General features: G+C 33.9%; 1 protein-coding gene across 2 annotated transcripts; it reads right to left on the bottom strand.

Annotated features, from left to right (window-relative positions):
* Positions 1 to 719: 719 nt before the first annotated feature.
* LOC126717794 (65-kDa microtubule-associated protein 6) lies at positions 720 to 8,359 on the bottom strand. 2 transcript variants are annotated; one of them, XM_050419695.1, is made up of 12 exons: positions 7,766 to 8,359; positions 6,561 to 6,764; positions 4,162 to 4,428; positions 3,599 to 3,814; positions 3,365 to 3,520; positions 3,109 to 3,268; positions 2,721 to 2,872; positions 2,343 to 2,430; positions 2,194 to 2,267; positions 2,039 to 2,113; positions 1,403 to 1,755; positions 720 to 1,162 (listed from the first exon to the last, which is right to left on the bottom strand). In XM_050419695.1, the coding sequence occupies exons 1-11, from the start codon at positions 7,838 to 7,840 to the stop codon at positions 1,417 to 1,419; spliced, it is 1,806 nt and encodes a 601-aa protein (XP_050275652.1). In that variant the 5' UTR covers positions 7,841 to 8,359; the 3' UTR covers positions 720 to 1,162; positions 1,403 to 1,416. The 2 variants fall into 2 exon arrangements, with proteins under 2 accessions (XP_050275652.1, XP_050275653.1); XM_050419696.1 differs by having other exon boundaries at positions 720 to 1,157.
* Between the last annotated feature and the right edge of the window lie 11,805 nt (positions 8,360 to 20,164).

Genomic DNA, 20,164 nt, shown 5'->3' with positions numbered 1-20,164 from the left:
TGCTGAACATTGCGAATAATTTTTTTTATCCCTTTACAAATATTTGTTAATAATTAGTAAATAAATTATAGTTGAAACTATATTATTTAAATTTTCCTAGACAAAGAGCCTTGTAACTAGCACCTCTTTGTGTTTTTAACATAGACATTCAAGATTCAAATACTACTCCCCTTTTGTAGTTATCAAATTATCAAAATATTGGGTTTCCCACCCCCCACCCCCCCCCCCCCCAACTTAGCTTCCAAATTTGCCAGGGACCCTGTAACTGCACCTCTTGATGTTTTTAATATAAACATTCAGGGTTCAAATACTGCCCCCATTTTGTAACTATTGAATTATCAAATTATATGCTGTGTGTTTAGTAAGTATCAAATGCAGGCCTCTCTGCCAATGGATTGGCCACTCACAATCTCACATCCTAGATCGGCCACTAATAGGTTAAGATCAAACATTTCACAGCCAACTCAGCGCATACATACCGAATGCAACCACCCCACGATCAAATTGGCCCTCCACACACCTAACGACAATCACCTCACCCCACTGCATGCCCAACAACCAACGCACGTTTTGGTTCATCTCAATTTTTCTTACTAGAAATTGATTACGCTTCATACAAAACAATTTCCAACCATTGAATTGAGGCAACCAGCTGTATGGTAAATTCTACAGCGGAAGATAAACAAAATAAATAGTACAGATGGCAGACACCCACATCATCACAGAAATTTCTAAATGATGCAATCTCCAAAGAAAAGGAATCAAGGTTCCTACATAAAATGGTAAACATCACACTGAAATACATATATACATACACGAATAAGCAAAACACAAAGCAAAATCCACAAAATACATGTAGGTCAGTGCTGCTACTATAACAACTCCCACAATCAGTGCTCCCTATTTTTGGTCAATATGACTTCCAAGTTAACAAAGTAAATTCCCAAACAACTATCTAACGGTGTCACCCCTCGTTCCTGAAGCCAATGTTCTTCCAAGCAGATGACATCCAAATTCAAATCCTCAATTGTCAGTTACTATAGCCAAGAACTTCTAACAAATCACAAGCATACACTAGTATACAATCCCTTTCGTATTCACAAGGTTATCCGCTGGCTCTAACTGAGTGTACAGTCGTCAAACGCGTAGAAGGTAGCCTGTCCTGCACAAATATATTATCAAATATCAAATCCCAATAATCATAGTGGTGTTCATTTGGTTAAACCCAGATTTTATATTTTGAACACCACTAAAATGAAGTCTCATTGCATGCTTGTGTGTTTTGTACATGTGTCTCATCATATGATATTTGCTTATTTGATACTAGGTTCCACTGCAACAGATGAAAAGCACGGCAACAAAACAGCACAAGGTCAAGAATAGGCAAAACATGGTAACATACCAATTTCCAGTTTTTCAATTCAACCGAGGGGACCCAGACTCAGAGCCACAAATGGATGCATACGTCGACATTGTGTCTTCTTTTGATATTGCCACAAAGTTCAGTGGAGTGGTAGACAACCTTCTCGTTTCTTTGAAATATCCATTTTGACGCCCAGAGTAGGATCTAGGGGTAAGGAGCTCCGGAGTTGCACTGCCAACTGAGTTACGACGAGGTGTGGGAGGCATGGATCCATTTCCATTTGCACGATAGCCATTTGGCTTCCTAAAGCTGTTACTTTTTCTTGGACTAGGTTTTGACCCATACATGGCTTCCTTCTCAGTGAGAAGCAGATCTTGAAGCTTCTTTTGGTCCTAAAATGCAAAAATCAAGAGGTCTACTATATCATCTACAAGATCTTGCAAAGACTTAATACAGGACCATATCGAAACATGCAATAATTCAATAAATGGAATTAAGCCATCTCATATCATTAACAAAAATCTAGTTCATTTATATCATTAGAAACGGCATCTATATTCCAATTAAAAGGACATGATACACATCATCTAAATACTTGCAATTAACTTGACCGGGAATTTATGAAACACAACAGATTTCACAATGATGCATATGAATAAATGCAAGCTGAATTACCCTGAATTTCTTCTTCTCCTCTTCTTTCTGTTGTCTGGTTATTTTGTACTCCTCCAATATCAATACCAACCGTGCCTGCAAATAATTAAAAATTCAGAGAATAAAGCTACAAAGAAAGCACATCTAAGAAAGCTCATATTGCTTAAGGAGCTCACCCCATCATAGAGAAATAGCTTCTTCTTTTCATATTCCCAGGCTAGTGTTTTGTTTATCAGATTGTCAACAATTGCTGGAAAAAGTACCTGGTTAGCTCCAAAATACAGTGCAACCACAGGAAAGGGTAGTATCAATAAGAAAGCAATACCTGGAATTTTGGTTATAGTCACTCGAGCTCTTTCTGCACGTTTAAGATTAATGTGAGCACCCCTCCCTGCATTGTATCGGTTATCATCCTGTAATTCAACAGAATGTTCTACATGAAGAGTTATCCTTCCAAGATATTCCAATGGTAAATATTGTTTGCAGATCAAATTAGAGCCCATTTGGGTCAGATATAAACTTAAGAAGCTAAATTGTACCCCCCCCCCCCCCCCCAAAAAATAAAAAAAAAAGGATCCGTGTAATATGAAGAAGAATAAGACAAAAAGGATGAGGAAGAGAAAGAAATCAACGAAAATCCTAATCTTAGCCCCTTGTGCTATCAGCACAATGAAACACTATAACAACAAAGTTTCCAGCTTACTTGATTATAGTCCTCAAGCCAATTTTCCTCTTCACAGGCAGAAAGCCATCGGTCTATCCTATCCATTATTTCTTTTCGGCTCACAGCTTCCTCTTTTGCTTTGACTATCTCTTCTTCAATATTTGCCAGGAGTTCAGAAGGATCCACAAGACCTGAACAAAGACAGCAAGGTTCACATTGTACCATTGTTTGCCAAAAAAAATTCAGAGAATGTGTATATTTATGTAAGTATGCATGACTAGCATTATAGGGTGCATATCGGCTATATGCACCCTAACTCTCAGTATGTGGGTCCCACAGCCACTCAGTATGTGGGTCCCACACACAATGAGAGGTAGGGTTCATATATCCGATGCATGAGATACTTCTCGGAAACAAAATATATTACCAGAATCTATCAGTGCACTGGATTTCTCAGCTGCTGTACTTGTATCAGGTTCTATATGAGTCATTCTACATATTTCCTCCAATTCTGACCTCTTCTTCATAACAAGTTCCTTCATTCTGCTTGCCTTCAATTTAGTAAGCCTCTCCACTTCTGCTGATGCCTACAAGAGACAATGAGATAACTAGTAGTTGAGGACCCATATTTCAAGAATTAACAAATTAAAGAAAGAAAATAAAATTAAGGTTGCTCTTAAGACCTGTTCAATTATCTCTGTTGAAAGAACACCAGGCCCTGTCATTTCAGTCTCTGACAATTTAAGAATAGAAGTAATCCTTGAAAAACGATTCTTCTCTTCCTTCGGTGAGTCCATCAAATTCCAAAGTTCAAACAGCGATGCCACAATATCTTTCACCTGCATCCCGGAGCAGGTTTTTTTAATTTAAATAGCAAAGACAAATTTAATAGACAATAATGTGGTTGTCCAAATTACCTTCATGATTCGAGCTTTTCTTTCTAGTTTCAACTTGACAATGGCCTGTTCCAGACCTTCCAATGTGCTATTGCTGATATTTGTCGACTGCTCCATGCTTGTCCCTTGCAAGCTTGGATGCACATCACTCACAGTCTGCCCAAAATCCAAGCCAAGCATACCACAAAGAGAATGCACCTCATTCACATATTCCAAAACCTTATGAAGCCGGTCAGACTGCAAAAGGCAATAAGTATGTTCACAAATTATCAAATTGTGATTGAAAGGAAGGAAAAGTTTATTCGCATCAGCCCAAAACATGAAAATATTAAACATGTACAAAAGTTTCTTTATTATCTTGAAAAATTCTCATCTAAGAAGCAAATCCATTTATGAGTCTATGCCATGCATGAGTCGTGAGATAATACAGCAAATTTAAACTTCTCTAAATTCCACCCAGTAATATCTAATTAAACACTGAATTTGATAAATTAATTAAGATGGTTCATGAGAAGTTGTAACATAACACCATGCAAGCAGCCAGAAAGAATTTCAATATCCATTTCATATCATTACATGGATACCTTCTCCTTTTGAAGAGTGCGAAGATGTGTTTGATATTCAGTGAGCTTTCTTAATGACAAGTCCAGTTCATCCAGTGTTAATGAATCAATCATGGCATTGTTGACATGGCTGTATCCAGAAATTTCTCCACTGATCTTTTCAATTTGTGCATTTATATCTGCAAATTGCTTCATTCGTTCCTCTTTCTTCATTTTCAGATCATCCACCAGTGGTGTGACAGAAGCAAGTTTATCTTTCAAAGATGCTGATCTCTTCTCTGTCTGAATCTGTATATTAACCGTGAGATTCAGATCAGCAAGTGCATAATATGAAGGCGTATATTGTACAGTCAAATTTGTTGATGACAATCCATGATGAGTAATTCCAATATGCACCAAAATTTTGCAAGATATATGGACAAATAATTAAACCAATAAGTGAACATTCAGAAAAATGGATTGATTTCTTAGAGAGCAGAGCTTTGCACACAACTCATTTTATGATGACAAACATACATATTCTTGACATACAAAATAACACAGCTTTCACAATATAAGAGCAATAGCCATAAGTAATGTCATTTGGAACCCTGCAATCTACACAAAACATATACAAGCAAAAGATTCATCAAAGGCACAGAACAAGTTGCAAGCTATATACACCAGGGATATATCAAAAACCAATTTTTGGAAAGTTACACAATATACGATTTGCATTGGTAACTGTACACAAAATGACATCATCCCATCGGAAAATGTAATTTTATTTTTGAACATTTTGGGCTTTAATTTTTTTTTTTTTTTTGGTTCTTTTAAGTGCGGAAGTAAAAACATAAGCACTCAGTAAACAACTTCTGAGCTTTTCGCCTTGCAGTTAACTGCTTTAGATAATATTGTTGAACAAAGGTCAATCCATAATCAACAATTTAATTAGTCATTTGCAGTTGTTTCAGTTATGCAGTTGCCTTCAACTTTCTAGGACATGGAGCATGGTTATTAACCAACCAGGATAAATCAACGCATTAGGTTAACCTAGTGGCAGTAACTCATTTCATTACCAAACATCTTGAGGCATGGGTTGTGACACATAAAATTTAAGCTCCATTTAACAGCATGAATAATTGGGAGTAAAAGGAATTAAAAGGTAATGTTTCTGAAACAGAACTGAGTGATGGTGAATAAGAAAGAAAAACTACAGTAGTGCATATCAGGTCAATACCCTTTACATGCCATTCAATGACCAAATCGCCAAATATCACTTTTTGAGCCTGGTTTCTTGCATCACCCTCACAAGTGGGGGTGGGGAAATTTGAACCCAGCTTCTCCCCTAAGGAAAATCAGGCAATGCATTAAGCTACAAGGCTCTTGGCATTCTTTCTTTATGTATGAGCTAGCGATGCATGCACAATTAACTTAAGATCACTCACAACATTGGTTGTTAACAATTTAACAAAAATGTGAATCATGTGATGTTATTCATATAAGTGATATTACAGAATTTCACACAAATTAAATAAATATAATAATAATTTTTATCACCCTCAGAAAAGACTTGTGAAATGTAGCAAGTGCTACACAACTAGCTTCAGGAAAAAATTTAGCTACAGTTATTACAACATTTTCAAATTCATAGTAGAGATCTAGCTCTAATCCCAAAATCATCTTGTAAGTCCACATATTTTGATCAACTCCAGGTGAAAAATGGGGTTGCTTTCTCATAAAAATTGGGATAAATTTGAGCCAAAAGATTTAAAACTATTTACTACTACCCTCACTACACCAACAGCTCATTGATTATTCCTGCTGCATGTATATGTCACACATACACAAAAAAAGCTTTTAAATTAAACTCAACTGTGTTGCCCAAATTCTGAATGTCATCACTAATACTTTCATAAATCTTGAAAATGGAAAAAGGTTAACTAAATGTTGTAAAATTGATACATCCGGTCCTTTGAAATTTAGAAATCTGATAGTCAAGTAGTCAACAGACATATAAGGAAAGTAATGCATATTCAATCAAAAAAGACACAATCACATATCTTTATCGCTATTATGATTTGAAAACCTCATTAAGAGCATTATGATCACAAGACAAACAGTCTGGCGGCACCAAAGATACCCTAAACAAGGGGATCAGGACTTCACTTATCAGTAAGAACACTGAAACGATACAAGTTGAAAAGAGGTAGAAAATATTCAGAACTTAACATGTCTGGTATCTTGTAAGTTTACACACGTGCTAGGTCTTGAACCAACTACCTCACCCTCCACCTTGACCAAAGGAAAGATGCATCATTTAAGCTAAAACGTATTGACTCTGATTTATTTATACTTTCAGAGCCAAAAAAGGGCAGGCTATTGCAAACAGAAAAAAAGCATATTCAGGATAATGCATAAAAGAAACATGATAATCATACCGGTGAGTTAAGATTTAGTTCCCCAAGAGCAGCCATGAGAGTAGCAAGTTCAGCTTCTTTGGCTGCGACAGACTGATGGAGGCGTGCCTTGGCATTGGCAGCCTCCTCAACCTTTCTCCGGTAGACTTCTAAGCATTCTCTCTCCAATTCCAACAGCATGCGATCTTTGTCTGCTTCACTCTCACCAATGTCATTCCATATTTGCTGCTCTCATAACAATAGCAAAATCAATTAAGGAATTTTGATATGTGGACACTTTTCCTTCTCATTCAAATGAAACAAAAATTGACAAGAAACCAATCAATCTTAACGAAAATTTTAAATAATCATCTACTCCCTTATCAAAATTTACCCAAAACTTGAACAGAAGAAAAGCTGGAACAGGAAAAAAAATTATTTGCTGAAATGAAGGTGAACTGGAATTGCAATTTTATTCAACTCACTCAAAATCTCAATGCCTATTCTACCTCCCTAATTACTTTAAATTTTTAATCAAAGTTGAAAGAAAGTAAAAGTGGGAAAGGAAAACTGTTCTTAAAATATAAATAAAGAAAGAAGAGAAAATAAGGAAGAGCATAAAAAATTATATGCGGAAACAGAAAATTTGTAACAGAAGTAATTTGTAAAACCCAGAAAAGAAATTCCATTTATGCACCATTCCACAAAGCTCATGAAAGCGGAAAAAATAAAACAGTCAAATTGTTAAAAAGGGAGAAATCCATCAAAATTCACATGATTTTACAATGAATTTTTTTTTAAGAATTCAAGAAAATGGAGAAGCTCTGTTGAATAACAAACCCACTGAAAAGCATTAAATAACTGTTACATAAAACCCCATATGATCAATTTTTGTCAACAATAATTACACACCCACCAAAGCCTTTAATTCAAAAGTAGAAACAAACGCCCTCTTTCCCTGTAAAATAAGGCACAGAGAACCTAACTCGCAGCTCCACTAGAGTCTAGACCCATTATGAGACACTCAAAAAAGAAAGCTTTCTTTTTAAACACCGCAACAAAGCAAACCCCATCATTGCAAAGTGTATTTGCAACAAGAAGAAGAAGAAGAAACCCACAACTCTTCTTTATCTACCCAAAAAAACCAGCCTTTCAGAACAACCAGAAACTAATAAAACACAAAGTTAGAACCTTTATTTCATTATGATAAAACCCAACAAGAACAAAAAAAAGAGAGAAAAGAGGACCTGAAGCTCTCTGAGCAAAGCATTGCAACTAGTGCTTGTACGGACACTGATGGTAGGGCTCCCAATCGCCAGCATTTTTTCACTCACTCTTTTCTCTCTCTCTCTCTCTCTCTCTCTCTCTCTCTATCCAACTAGAAAATGAAAGAAAGAAAGAAAACCCAGAAAGCTCTTTGCTTTTTTGAGTGACCCTTTAAAGTAAACAACACCGACAAATGCAAGAAACTCTCAACAACAACCACCACCACAGCTTCCCAGAAACCTCAAAGAGAAAGCAAAGCTAGCCTTAAAAAAAACAAAGAAAGAAAGTAAAGTATAGATATGGGGTTGTCGTTTTAATTATAGGGAAGTCAAAGAGAGACCAAGAAACCAGCAACACACATTTCTTGTCTCCATAGCTCCAAACAACCTTTGCTATTTCCCTCAGATCTGAAACACTCTCTGAATAAATTCTCTCTTCATTTCTACACCAAGCTCCCACCCTTTTTTTGAAGAAGCAATATGGGATCTGTGACTGTAAGAACAAAACGGAACGGAAATGAGAGAGAGAGAAAGAGAAAGAGTAAGACTTTTCTTTTCTTTTTTTTCTTTTTTGGAGTTAAAAGAAAAGATTCTTAGTGGTTAGAAAACCATTATCATTGGCCATTATTTCTATTATATATATATAGAATATTACTTATATAATATATTCATAAAGCTAAAAAAAAATAGGATAATGGGTTTTTGTTTTTGTATTTTGCTTTCAGGTTGAAATGTTAAAAAGAGTTGAAAGAAGAGAGCAAATGGATCTGTGTAATGTGCACATTAGCCAATGATTTCTTTCTTTTCTTTCTTTATTTCTATATTATTATTCTATAATGTATACAGTGTAGGTACAGAGTAGAAAGAAATTTTTTTTTTAAAAAGCACAGTAAACTAAAAGGGTGAAGAGGATAATGAGAAGTATTTCCAACTTTGTTTCCATTGCGCGTGGATGATACGGAACAATCATTTGTGATGTTTGATACACTGTGTAAGTGTTGGCGAGTGAAGTATTATTTTTTTGTATTATGACCAAAACGATGAAACTCCACTCCACTCCACTCCACAGGAAGTGGTGTAGTTGTATGATGTTGAAGTTTGGTTTTACTTACAACTTCCTGTTGTTGTCGTTGATGTTACTATACTTGAATTGTACTGCACTCAGTTACCATTTTTTTTTTAATTAAATATATAAATTCTCTTTTTTTCTTTTTCTTTTTTCTTTTTTCTCTTTTGGGACAAAATTCTTCTCTTTATTAAATATATGTGTAAATTCTCCTCATTTATAGTTTTATTTATTATTACAGATTCAGATTCTTTACTTTGATTATGCTTTGCACTTTTCTTTTTGCTTTTTTAATGGATGAAAAGGTTAAAGACATTAACCTCCTCACAGTTAATCAGATGAATTTTTTAATCTGAATGAAGGATAGATGATTAGATGGTAAAAGTGAAAGGGAAGAAGGAATTTATTTAAATATTTTAAAAATTAAATAGAGAGAGAGGAGCACATATCCTTCTCTTTTCTTACTTTTTGTTTGGATGTTTTGAATATATATATATATATATATTAATAAAAGTATTAGAGGATAATTTAGAAATTAAAATGAAAAAGAAGGAAATAAGAAATCGTATAAATTGTTAATTATATCCCTCCTTTTAATTTTAAAAAAATTATATATAAATTAATATCAAAAGGAAAATTTGATATTTAAAAAAAAAATTAATATAATTGAAACTCCTCCAACTTTTCCTTCCAAACTACCTCATTGAGGAATTAAAAATGACGATTTTGAAGGGATACTTTTCCCTCTAAATTTGCTTAAACTCTTTCCCCTTTCTTCTAAAGAGATCAAGAAACCAAAAATTTCTTAACCTCTAAATTGTTGGTATACTTGTATTGCACTACACTCACTACCCTCTTTATTAAATATTAAATATATAAATTCTATTTTTTCTCTTTTGGGACAAAATTCTCCTCTTTATTAAATATGTAAATTCTCCTTTTTATAGTTTTATTATTATTACAGATTCAGATTCTTTACTTTGATTATTCTTTGCACTTTCCTTCCCCCCTCCCCCCCCCCCCCCTTTTTTTTCTTTTTTAATGGATGAAAAGGTTAAAGACAAAAGCTCATAGTTATAAAATCAGATGAATTTTTTTAACCAAACATGGTAAAAAAAAAGAATAGAGAAAAGAAACTTGTTTGAATATTTTAAAAATTAAATGGAGAGACAAAAATGCATCCTTCTCTTCTCTTACTTTTTGTTTCGATGTTTTGAATATTTATTTTATTTCATAAAATTATTAGATGATAATTTAGAAATTAAAATGAAACAGGAAGAAAATAAGATATCATATAAATTATAAATTATATCACTCTTTTTTAAATTAAAAAAATTATATATAATATCATATTGGAAAATTTAATATTTTTAAAATTTTGAATATAAATGAAATCCTCCAACTTTTCCTTCCAAACTGCCCCATTTGAAGAATTTAAAAAAAAAAAAAAAAAAAAAAAAAAAAAAAAAAAAGAGAAGTTTGGAGGGATGTAAATCTGCTCAAATTCTTTTCCCATTTCTTTTTTAGAAAATATCTAAACAAAATGAACTAAACCACTATCTCATTTCCCTAATACTTCCCTCTCTTTCCCTTTCCCCTTCAGCCAAACACAATGTTAGAGAATTTGTGGAATATGGTAATATCAAAAGTTCAAGACATGAGGACCATCTCGGTTGTTATTCTAATATATGTTACTTGAAAGAAGCTATGTTAAAGTTGCATATTAAATATGTCCTGTAAATATATTTTTGATAATGACATTGATAATTTTGTAATGGAATACTTTTTGTTTTTGTGACACTGACAACATTGCATTTGCATGTTTAAAAATCAAGCACAATCTTTTACCAAAAAGCAAAAAACACACCAATAATTGTTTTTATGCTCTAGAATGGCAGTTATGCCTTTTCCTTTTTTAATTGCTGTAGCCAACCTTCTAATCATGCATATCATTTTCAACGACTACAGCTTCTTGCTAATAGATACAGTATTGGATAAGGACCTTGGCACCTTTATGCTGTAATATTAAGCCAATTGCCAATTCGCATACAAAGACAAACATTGCAGATGGGCATTAACATATGATATATCAACTTATTATCTAGGGAATATAATCAATATTTGACATTTAAAAAAAAAAATTCATTTTGAATATCCTTATCCTTACCTACAAGTAATGATATATATTAAAGAGTGGGGACCTCTTTAATCCAAACCTCTTCTTCTGTAGTTTTGTGGAGGTATAATTCAAAATAATTTTACAACAACACCTTATTTTCTTACCACCCTACACATTAATTATAACTTTTGAAAAAAAAAATTTATTGGTTGGAGTGAGCCAAGTTTGAGATGGTAAGCAAATTAGAGGGTGTTGCGAATTTTTTTTACGACCTTATTTTGTCAAAAGCAGCACTAATATACAGAAATTCTACCTCTATTAAAAAAGTTGCCTCCAAATTGACATGATATATTTTACCTTTTAAGTACATTTTAAGTACATATGGTATCTCATTGTGTAATACTCCTATGTTTTTTTTATAAAAGCAACCAAAGAATCATTGATTCTTTTCAATTTTCTTTTGAGCAAAGATCAAGCTCTCGTCCTATTACATATTGACATTTTTTTGCTAGCGTATTACATATTGACATTTTTTTGCTAGACTATTACATATTGACATATTGTGTAATTTGGTAACCAACTATTTTTAATGTCAAATCATACCATATCAGTGCATGTATGTATAGAAACTTAGTAAGTGTACCATATCAGTGCATGATGTATGATAAGAAAATAAAGCAATGATTTTGATATCTAATATAAATTAAGGGTTAAAATGTGGGACCCAATATCTTTGAGTGGATCTTTCTCTCTTTCTTTTCCTTGGCTTCTTCTTTCTTTTTCTTTTTTTCTTTTTTTTTTTGGTAATTTATAACGTATACATAGAGGTGACAATTCATGTTCGCGGGTTGAGTTCGTGTCATGTCAAGTCATGAGCATTTGGCTAAATGGGTTAACCCGAACTCGACCTATTTAGTAAACGTGTCAAGAATTCTCAACCCGAACACGATCTATTTATTAAACAGGTCGACCTAACCTGACACGTTTAACTCATTTAATTGAAAATTCATGTAAAAGTCAATACAAATAACCCATTTAATAATCTATTTGATTAATATGTCATACCTAACCTATATAATTTTTGTTAATTTCCATATATCTAAAATTAAAATACAATTACAACAATAAATATAGAAATAAACATATAAAAAAATAATAAATTAAGCAATAATTAAAAAAAAAAAAAATTTAATAAGCTAAAAAGGTCAGACAGGTTCGCATGTTGAACATGAACTCGACCCATTTATTAAACGGATTTGCCATGTTAATCCGAATATAACCCAAACCCGTTTAGTTTTAACTTATGACTTGTTTATAAACGAGTTAGTCGTGTCAAATTCGCGGGTCGTGTTAAATTTTGCCACCCTATGTATACACTTCTATAAATGACACCATATTTTATATATAAAAAAAGGGTTTTATGGTAAAAGCGTTTAGCCGACATATATATAGTAAAAAATAAAAATAAAAAACTTTTGAGACTTCAACCATTAGAAAGTATACAACTCTTTGTGTCATCATTTTTAACCGATAATAGTTATAAGGTAGACATCAATAATCGAGGAGAGAAAAGAAGCCCCAAAAGAGAGAAAGAACCCCATGCATGGCCATGGTAAAAACTAAAAAGTTCATCAGTTTGAGATTGAAGAAAAACATTTCCAGGTTCCAACCCTTTTCCCTATGTTGGGTTTGGGTTTGCGTCATCATTTCAACCCATAGTAAAAGTACTTGAGACTTGAGAGGCCTTATATAATCTAGCATTCGTAAGGCAATAACTTCAATCACCATCATTTAAGACACACAAAGTTCTCTCCACCTTTTTCTTTCTTTAAGTTATTTAGCACACAAAAAAGAGCCCAAAAGAGATTCTAATCAATAAAGATCATTAAATTGAAATTCTCTCCTCTTTGAAACCAAACTCAATTAATACCAAAAAAAAAATGACTTTTACATTTATTACACAAGATAAAAGCTTTCAGTCAATGGCAAAAAAAGGTTCATAGAGATTCTAAACATAGAGACCCCACGAAAAAAAGTAAGCACACGAATGGAAAGTAAGATTATGAAGCATGGAATTTGGTTTCCCTTGTGATACAAGAAACTCATATCCCATCCGTCTATATAGATCCATGATTTGCTTGGCTATGGTTTTTCTTTTGTGGAGAATCGATGCTTGGCTAGCCTATGGTTAATTGGTTATAATAATAATTGTGCAGAAATAATGCATGCAGGATAAAGTATGGGAGCCAATCCCATACCAATTAGGATTCGACTTCTATAAATACGTACGTACATCATGGTCCCTTTCACTCCCGTCCAATATACTTCTTTTCATTTCAGGTAAATTGTTTTAATTCAATAATTGCCCTTATTGTGAGTTTTTTATTTTATAGTTTTGGTCATTTTTATCTTTCACAGGAATAAGTTCAGAGATGAGATCAAAATGGACAAAAATAGTAATAAAAGAAGGTCAGGTTTCACTATGAAAATCATGGAATTAACCATTCTCCTAAAACTTGTCCTCCCCCAAAAAATTAAAGCATTTATTTTGGCAATGTTTTTATGTGATATATGTTTTTGCTTATGTATTTATTGTTCACTACATTAATTTCTCTACATTTGCATTCATCTTGAGATGAGTAGTCAATATTGAAAACATACAACACCTAATTAGTGATGAAAGCAGTTCAACCTTAGATAGTGATTAAGAAGATGATTATAATTTGTTTTGCATCTTAAACACGGTGAGTAGCTTCTTCCAAAAAAAAAAATACAGTGAGTAGTTACTTAGATATTTTCCTTTTTCTTTTTGGGATTTTCAAGTGTCACTACAAAAAACCTGGTCTAAAGCTGCGTTTGAAAAACGCAGCTTAAGACCCCAAAAACACGGCTATAGGCTTAAGACCCCATAAACGCAGCCTAAAGTCCGCAGCTCAAAGCCTATAGCCGTGTTTTTTTTTTTTTTTTTTTTTTTTTGTTATTTATACTGAAAGTTGAAGCCGCGTTTAAAGAAATGCAGCTCCAAACATGTAGAAGCTGCGTTTTTTAAACGCAGCTCAAGCTAAATGTCTAAGCTGCGTTTTAAACGCAGCTCCAAACTTGTAAAGCACTTTTTATGCTGCGTTTTTTAAATGCAGCTCAACCAATAATTAAAAAAAAAAAAAAAAATTTCCCGGATTGTATTGAAGCCGCGTTTCTTAAAAACGCGGATTCAATCCTAGGCAGCTAAACGCGGCCTGAGCCGTCCAATAGGACCAGGGGTGGAGCCGCGTTTTTGGAAAACGCGGCTCCAGCCTTTCCTTTGAGCCGCGTTCGTCAAAAACACGGCTCAAAGGAAAGGCTGTAGCCGCGTTTTCCAAAAACGCGGCTTCAGCCCGCGTTTTTTGTAGTGTGTTATATTGGACTTAATTAATGTTTATGTGAGCCATGAGAATTAACTTAGACTCTTGACTTTTAATTTCAACAATTTCTTTTACGACAAAATTTGACTTCAAACATGTTTAGAGTTATAAGCTCCAACACACCCTAATAAACTAATATTTGTCCCTTGTCATATGCATTGTACATAACTAATTTAACTACACCGCCTCACACAACCAATTCACCTATATTTTTGCCAATAAAAATAAAATTAAACAAAACTCAAAAACGTAATTTCTCTCTCTTTCTCCCTCTCTCTTCAACATCATTCGCCCAGTGAAACACTGAGCTCCGATCAATCCTTTCACTCCATCGGTTACCCCCAAACCCTTGCTTGTCTCCATTGTCAGCTGACCTAGTCTCTAGCACTCCACCTTCGACCACGTCACTACTATTTTGCCAATCAAACCCATGTCTTCTTCCACCTTAGGCTTCAACACACCATGATAAACTAACATGTGTTCTTGTCATATATATTGCACATGACTAATTTAACTACACATAACCTCACCCATATTTTTACCAATTGAAAGAAAAATGAAACAAAACTCAAAAACGTAATCTCTCTCTCTCTCTCTCTCCAACATCATTGTGCCCAGTGGACCACCAAGCTTCTGTCAATCCTCTCACTCCTTCAATCACACCCAACCCTCGCCTATCTCCATTGTCAGCCAACTCAATCTCCAGCGCTTCACCTTCCACCATGTCACTGTAACTTCACCGAGGAAGAGATCATCGACCAAGAGCCTCTCCTTAAACTCACCAAACTACATTAACCACCATAAATGTCATCGACTTCTCTAACTCTATGAACCTTTTCACCACCACACTAGGGACTTTCCCAAACTTGATCACAACTACCAAGTCCTTCAACAAACTCTTCGACGACCTCCCTACCTGCCAACACCATGAAATCTTCATTTTTGTTCTTAATTGTCCTTTGCCAACCACCCGTCATCATCTCCCCTTCCTTAGCTATAGTTGTTTATGTTGTTGTTTCCATCAATGAATACAACATCATTTGGGGTGAAGGAAGTGATGAAGAGATGTTTTGGTGGTCGTTATGGAGAGAAAGAGAGCTGGATGATGAAAGACATGAGTTTTGATTAGAGGAGCGGTGTTTTGTTTTTGTCTTTGTTTTTGTTTTTGTTTTTTTTTTTTTTTTTATCAGTAGAAATATAGGTGAGTTAACTAGGGTTGGGTAAGGTTATGTCCATTTAAATTAGTCATGTGCATTACATATAATAAAGACATATGTCATTTTATTAGGGTTTGTTGGAGTTGTAGGCTCCAAACATGTTTATAGTCAAACTTTGTCCATTTTTTAAACCAAAGCTATAGATATATTATAAAGAATCAATAAGTATAATTGGAAGGAGGAAAGAAGGACATCTCTCTTTCCAGCTCCAAAATATGTTTAAATCCAATTAATTTTGTCATTTTTTAAACCAAAGCAATAAATATATTACGGAGAATCATTGAGTACAATTGGAAAGAGGACTGGACACCCCTCTATCCAACAAGAGAGGTAGGAATGACAATAGGGCGAGTTTCCTATTCCCTGCCCTTGCCCCATTTACTCATTCTAGCCATACTCAAAATTTTTAATATAATTAATTAAAAGTTTATTTTGAATTCATTAAATTAAAATTCATAAAACATTAAAAACAAAAACAAGTTTTAACATACAACAATTCAAGTGTTAATAAACACAAAAACAATTCAAAAAAAATAATACAACAAATAAAAAATATAAACAATTTAAATCTTAAAACATAAAAATATAAATTCAATAATAAATTTAAAAAATCATAAATTCAAAGTTTGAATATAAATTCACACACACACATACATATTTTACTAAAAACCTATAAAAAAATACTTTTAATAGTTTAAATATAAATGGGCAGGGTGCAGGGCGGGTATTGGGGAAAATGTTAGCCCCAATCTCTACCCCATTTGCTATGTGGGGCAGGTAAAACCTGTCCATTAAAGATGAGTACCAACGAGGTTGGTTTAAATTGACATCCTTAAATAGAGGTCCTGCATCTCCCTTATATGGGACACCATAAACTCATGAATCTTAGGTTTGTGACAAACTAAACCTTTTATTGGTGTTTTAGATTAAAATCTAATGGATTTAATCATGTGTAAAGAAAATGACATAATCATAATAGTATTTAAAAATTATTGATGACATAGCAAAAAAAACTATATGCATATTATATAATTAAATTCGTTAGGCTTTAACATGTAAGATGTTTACAACTTAATTAACGTATGAATGTATGTACATAAAAGAGGCATGCAAAAATATTTTGGACTATTTGAGATGTTAATTTATGGAATGATCAAATTAAAGTTTTAAGTTGTCAATTTTATTCATCTTCTTCTTTACCGAAGTAAAATAAAATAACTTTTTTTTTTTTTTTTTGATGAGAAATAATAACTTTCTTAAGTGTTGTACATCTTCTCAATTCATTACCTTTAATTATGTTATACATATACACATATTAATTGCAAGAGTCACTTGGGTGTGAAAAAATAGAAGAAACAAAATTATTCAGCTCAACAATCATATTTCATCATACAGTGAAGACCTAATGGGAAAGTCATTATCTTAACCATCTGCTTAAACTCCAATTAATCAGATCATCAAGACTAGCATATTCTACCCTATCTAACACGCTAAAAATGATTGACATCTGACCTAATAACATTAATATCATTCATCTCAATAATTGTAGAACACCCAATTAATGCAAAAGAATGTGTTGGTTTGGTAGTAGTTTAGGTCACAATTCTATATTAATTATAAATGAAAGATATGATAATATACTACAAGATTAATGCATTAATTAAAGGAGAGTGACTAGGGTGCAAAGATGAAGACAAAGGAACTATAGCTGGCCTTATAAGAGAGTATAGGATTGATGGACCCAGTATTGTTTTTCAACATCAATTGTTGTAGCAAAGAGAAAATTAAGATGCCATCTTTATTATTCATGGTCCCCGCTTGAGTGTATCTGTTTCTTTTTTTTCTTTTTCTTTTTTCAACTAGGTGAAAAAGAACTAATTTAACAATTTAATTACTATTCTTCTAACCCCAATCACCCACATCAAATCATATCCAACCTATTAATAAAGTTGCAAATCTAACTTCATTTTCTCTTTCGAAATGACAAAAAGAAAAGTAATTTAGAAAGTTAAAAAGGAGCAAGCATGTAGAATCTTTTAAATTCATTTTTTTTTAGAAAGATTAGAATCTGAGTTTTGACGAGTTGGTCCTCTTGCTGTTGTTCTCTAGGCTTAAAAATTGGTGAACTTTACCATCACGTCGGCTTACACTTTGGTCTTTTGAGTTTTGAAACTCCATGCATAGCTCAAAGACAAGTCTCATCTCCAAATAGGTTAAGGAAAATTTTGCCTCCAATTATTACAATTATTAGTTATACACAAAGTGGTTTTGTGCACGGAAGGTTAATTACTGATAATATGTACCGGTTGCTTTTGAAACTATGCATCATATTAGTCAAAAAAGAGGGGAAGGTGGGGGAAGTGTCTTTGAACCTAGATATAAGGAAAGTTTATGATTGGGTGGAATGGGTATGACCGGAGAAAATTATGAAAAAACTGGGCTCCAATGATAGATGGAGAAGTTTAATAATACTGTGTATTTCCCTTGTTAAAGATTAATGGAGTGCCTCGTGGTTGCATAACTCCTACTAGGAGTTTACACCAAGGAAATCTATTATCTCCTTATTTGTTCTTAATTTGTGAGGAGGGACTTTCTGCTTTGATTAAAAAATCTATTGATGATGGGGTGTTACATGGGGTTTCGGTTTGCAAAAGAGGATCCGATATTTCTCACTTATTTTTTTGCAGATGATAGCTTAATTTTTTGCAAAACATCTTTGAAGGAATGCGATTCTTTACAAAGAATAATTGGTGTGTATGAGAAAGCTTCAGGCCAACAATTAAACAGAGCAAAAACATCCTTATTTTTTGGCAAAAATACCCTAAATGATATCCAAGAGGAGTTCAAATCTAGATTTGATGCACAAGTTATCCATCAACATGAAAAGTATCTTGGTCTTCCTTCGTTGGTGGGTAGATCTAAAAGAAATAATTTCTTGGATCTCAAAGAAAAGTTGGTAAATAAAATGGTTGGGTGGAAAGAGAAACTTCTGGCAACAGTTGGGAAGGAAATCTAAATCAAAGCTTTAGCTCAAGCTGTTCCGACATACATAATGAGTTGCTTCAAGACCCTAAACTTCCTATGTGATGAGTTAACTAGTATGGTTAGGAATTTCGGTTGGGGTCCGAAGGGTAAGGAAAGGAAGATGGTGTGGATCAATTGGGAGAAATTATGCTTTCCTAAAAGTCAAGGTGGTTTGGGTTTTAAGCTTCTTAAGGAGTTCAATCTAGCATTGTTAGCTCAACAATGGTGGAAACTTCGGCCAGAACCTAATTCTTTAGCCTATCGTGTTCTCAAAGCTAAATATTTTTCCAAGTGTGATTTTATGGATGCTTCTTTGGGGAGGAGATCTTGTGGAGGAGTATTATGTCTGCTCAACATGTTGTTAGAAGGGGTTTGAGTTGGACAGTGAGGAATGGTCAAAAGATTAAGATTTGGTTTGATAAATAGCTTCCCACTCCATCGACTCTTAAAGTCACTTCTCCCATGAACCTCGATCTCCCGGGTATGTGATTTGATCAGCAGTGAATGTGGGGGGAGTGGAAATCCAAGGTAGTGAAGACTATGTTTCTTCCACATGAGGCTAAAACCATTTTGGGTATTTCTATTAGTTCAACTCTTCTGGAGGATTCAGAGATATGGAATGCTTCACCAAATGACAAGTTTTCTGTTAGGAGTGCATACAAGCTTTCTGTAGCTCTAATGATGGGGTGCTTCAAAAGTTTTGGAGGAAAGTTTGGAGCTTACAAATTCCTAGTAAGGTTAAGCATTTTGCTTGGAGGGCCTGTAAAAATATACTACCTTGTCTTTCTAATCTTAAAAAGAGAGGTATTTTGGTGGATAGTGTGTGTGAGCTATGTGGTGTGGAGGAGGAGTCCTCGGGTCACTTGTTTTGGACCTGTTCTTTTGCTGCAAAAGTGTGGGAGTTAATCTCTATTTTTCAGGCTCAGCATAGGGTGCATTTTCAGAACTTTATGGACTTAACTTTGTTTCCTTTGGGATAGCCAACAATGTAGTGATGATACTCTCTATTTCGCTATTTCTACTGCTTGTGATATGTGGACAAGAAGGAATGAGAAAAGAAATGATAAGAAGTTTTTATCGGGTCTTTTGCTAGTGCAGTGGGTTAGGCAGCACCTCAGCGAGTTTCAGTCTGCAAATTAATGTGAAGCTTCCTCTAGAAAATGAAACTAGTTCTCATGCATGGATTCAACCTTCTGCCCCTTTGTTCAAAGTTAATGCGGATGGTGCTATTTTTTTTTTCAACATATGTGTGGTGTGGGTGTTGTGATAAAACATGATAAAGGTTTGGTGGTTGGTGCTCTCAGTAAGAAGTTGAATTTGCCTTTAGGGCCATTTTGAAAAGGGTTTCTTATTTGCAAGGGATATCGAGATTCATGAGATTATCCTTAGGGGTGATTCTCTTGTGCTATTTAATGCTATTGCAAAGAAAACTTCTTCTCTATCATTGATAGCTTCTGTTGTGTATGGAATTATTTCTCTTTCTCATACTCTTCATAGGTTTGAGGTTTCTCATATGTGTAGGAATGACAATAGTATTACTCATTTGTGAGCAAA

This window comes from Quercus robur, chromosome 3, assembly GCF_932294415.1.
Source record: "Quercus robur chromosome 3, dhQueRobu3.1, whole genome shotgun sequence".
Lineage (NCBI taxonomy): Eukaryota > Viridiplantae > Streptophyta > Magnoliopsida > Fagales > Fagaceae > Quercus > Quercus robur.
The sequence above is the reverse complement of the archived record's forward strand: the minus strand, read 5'-3'. Positions and strand labels throughout refer to the sequence as shown.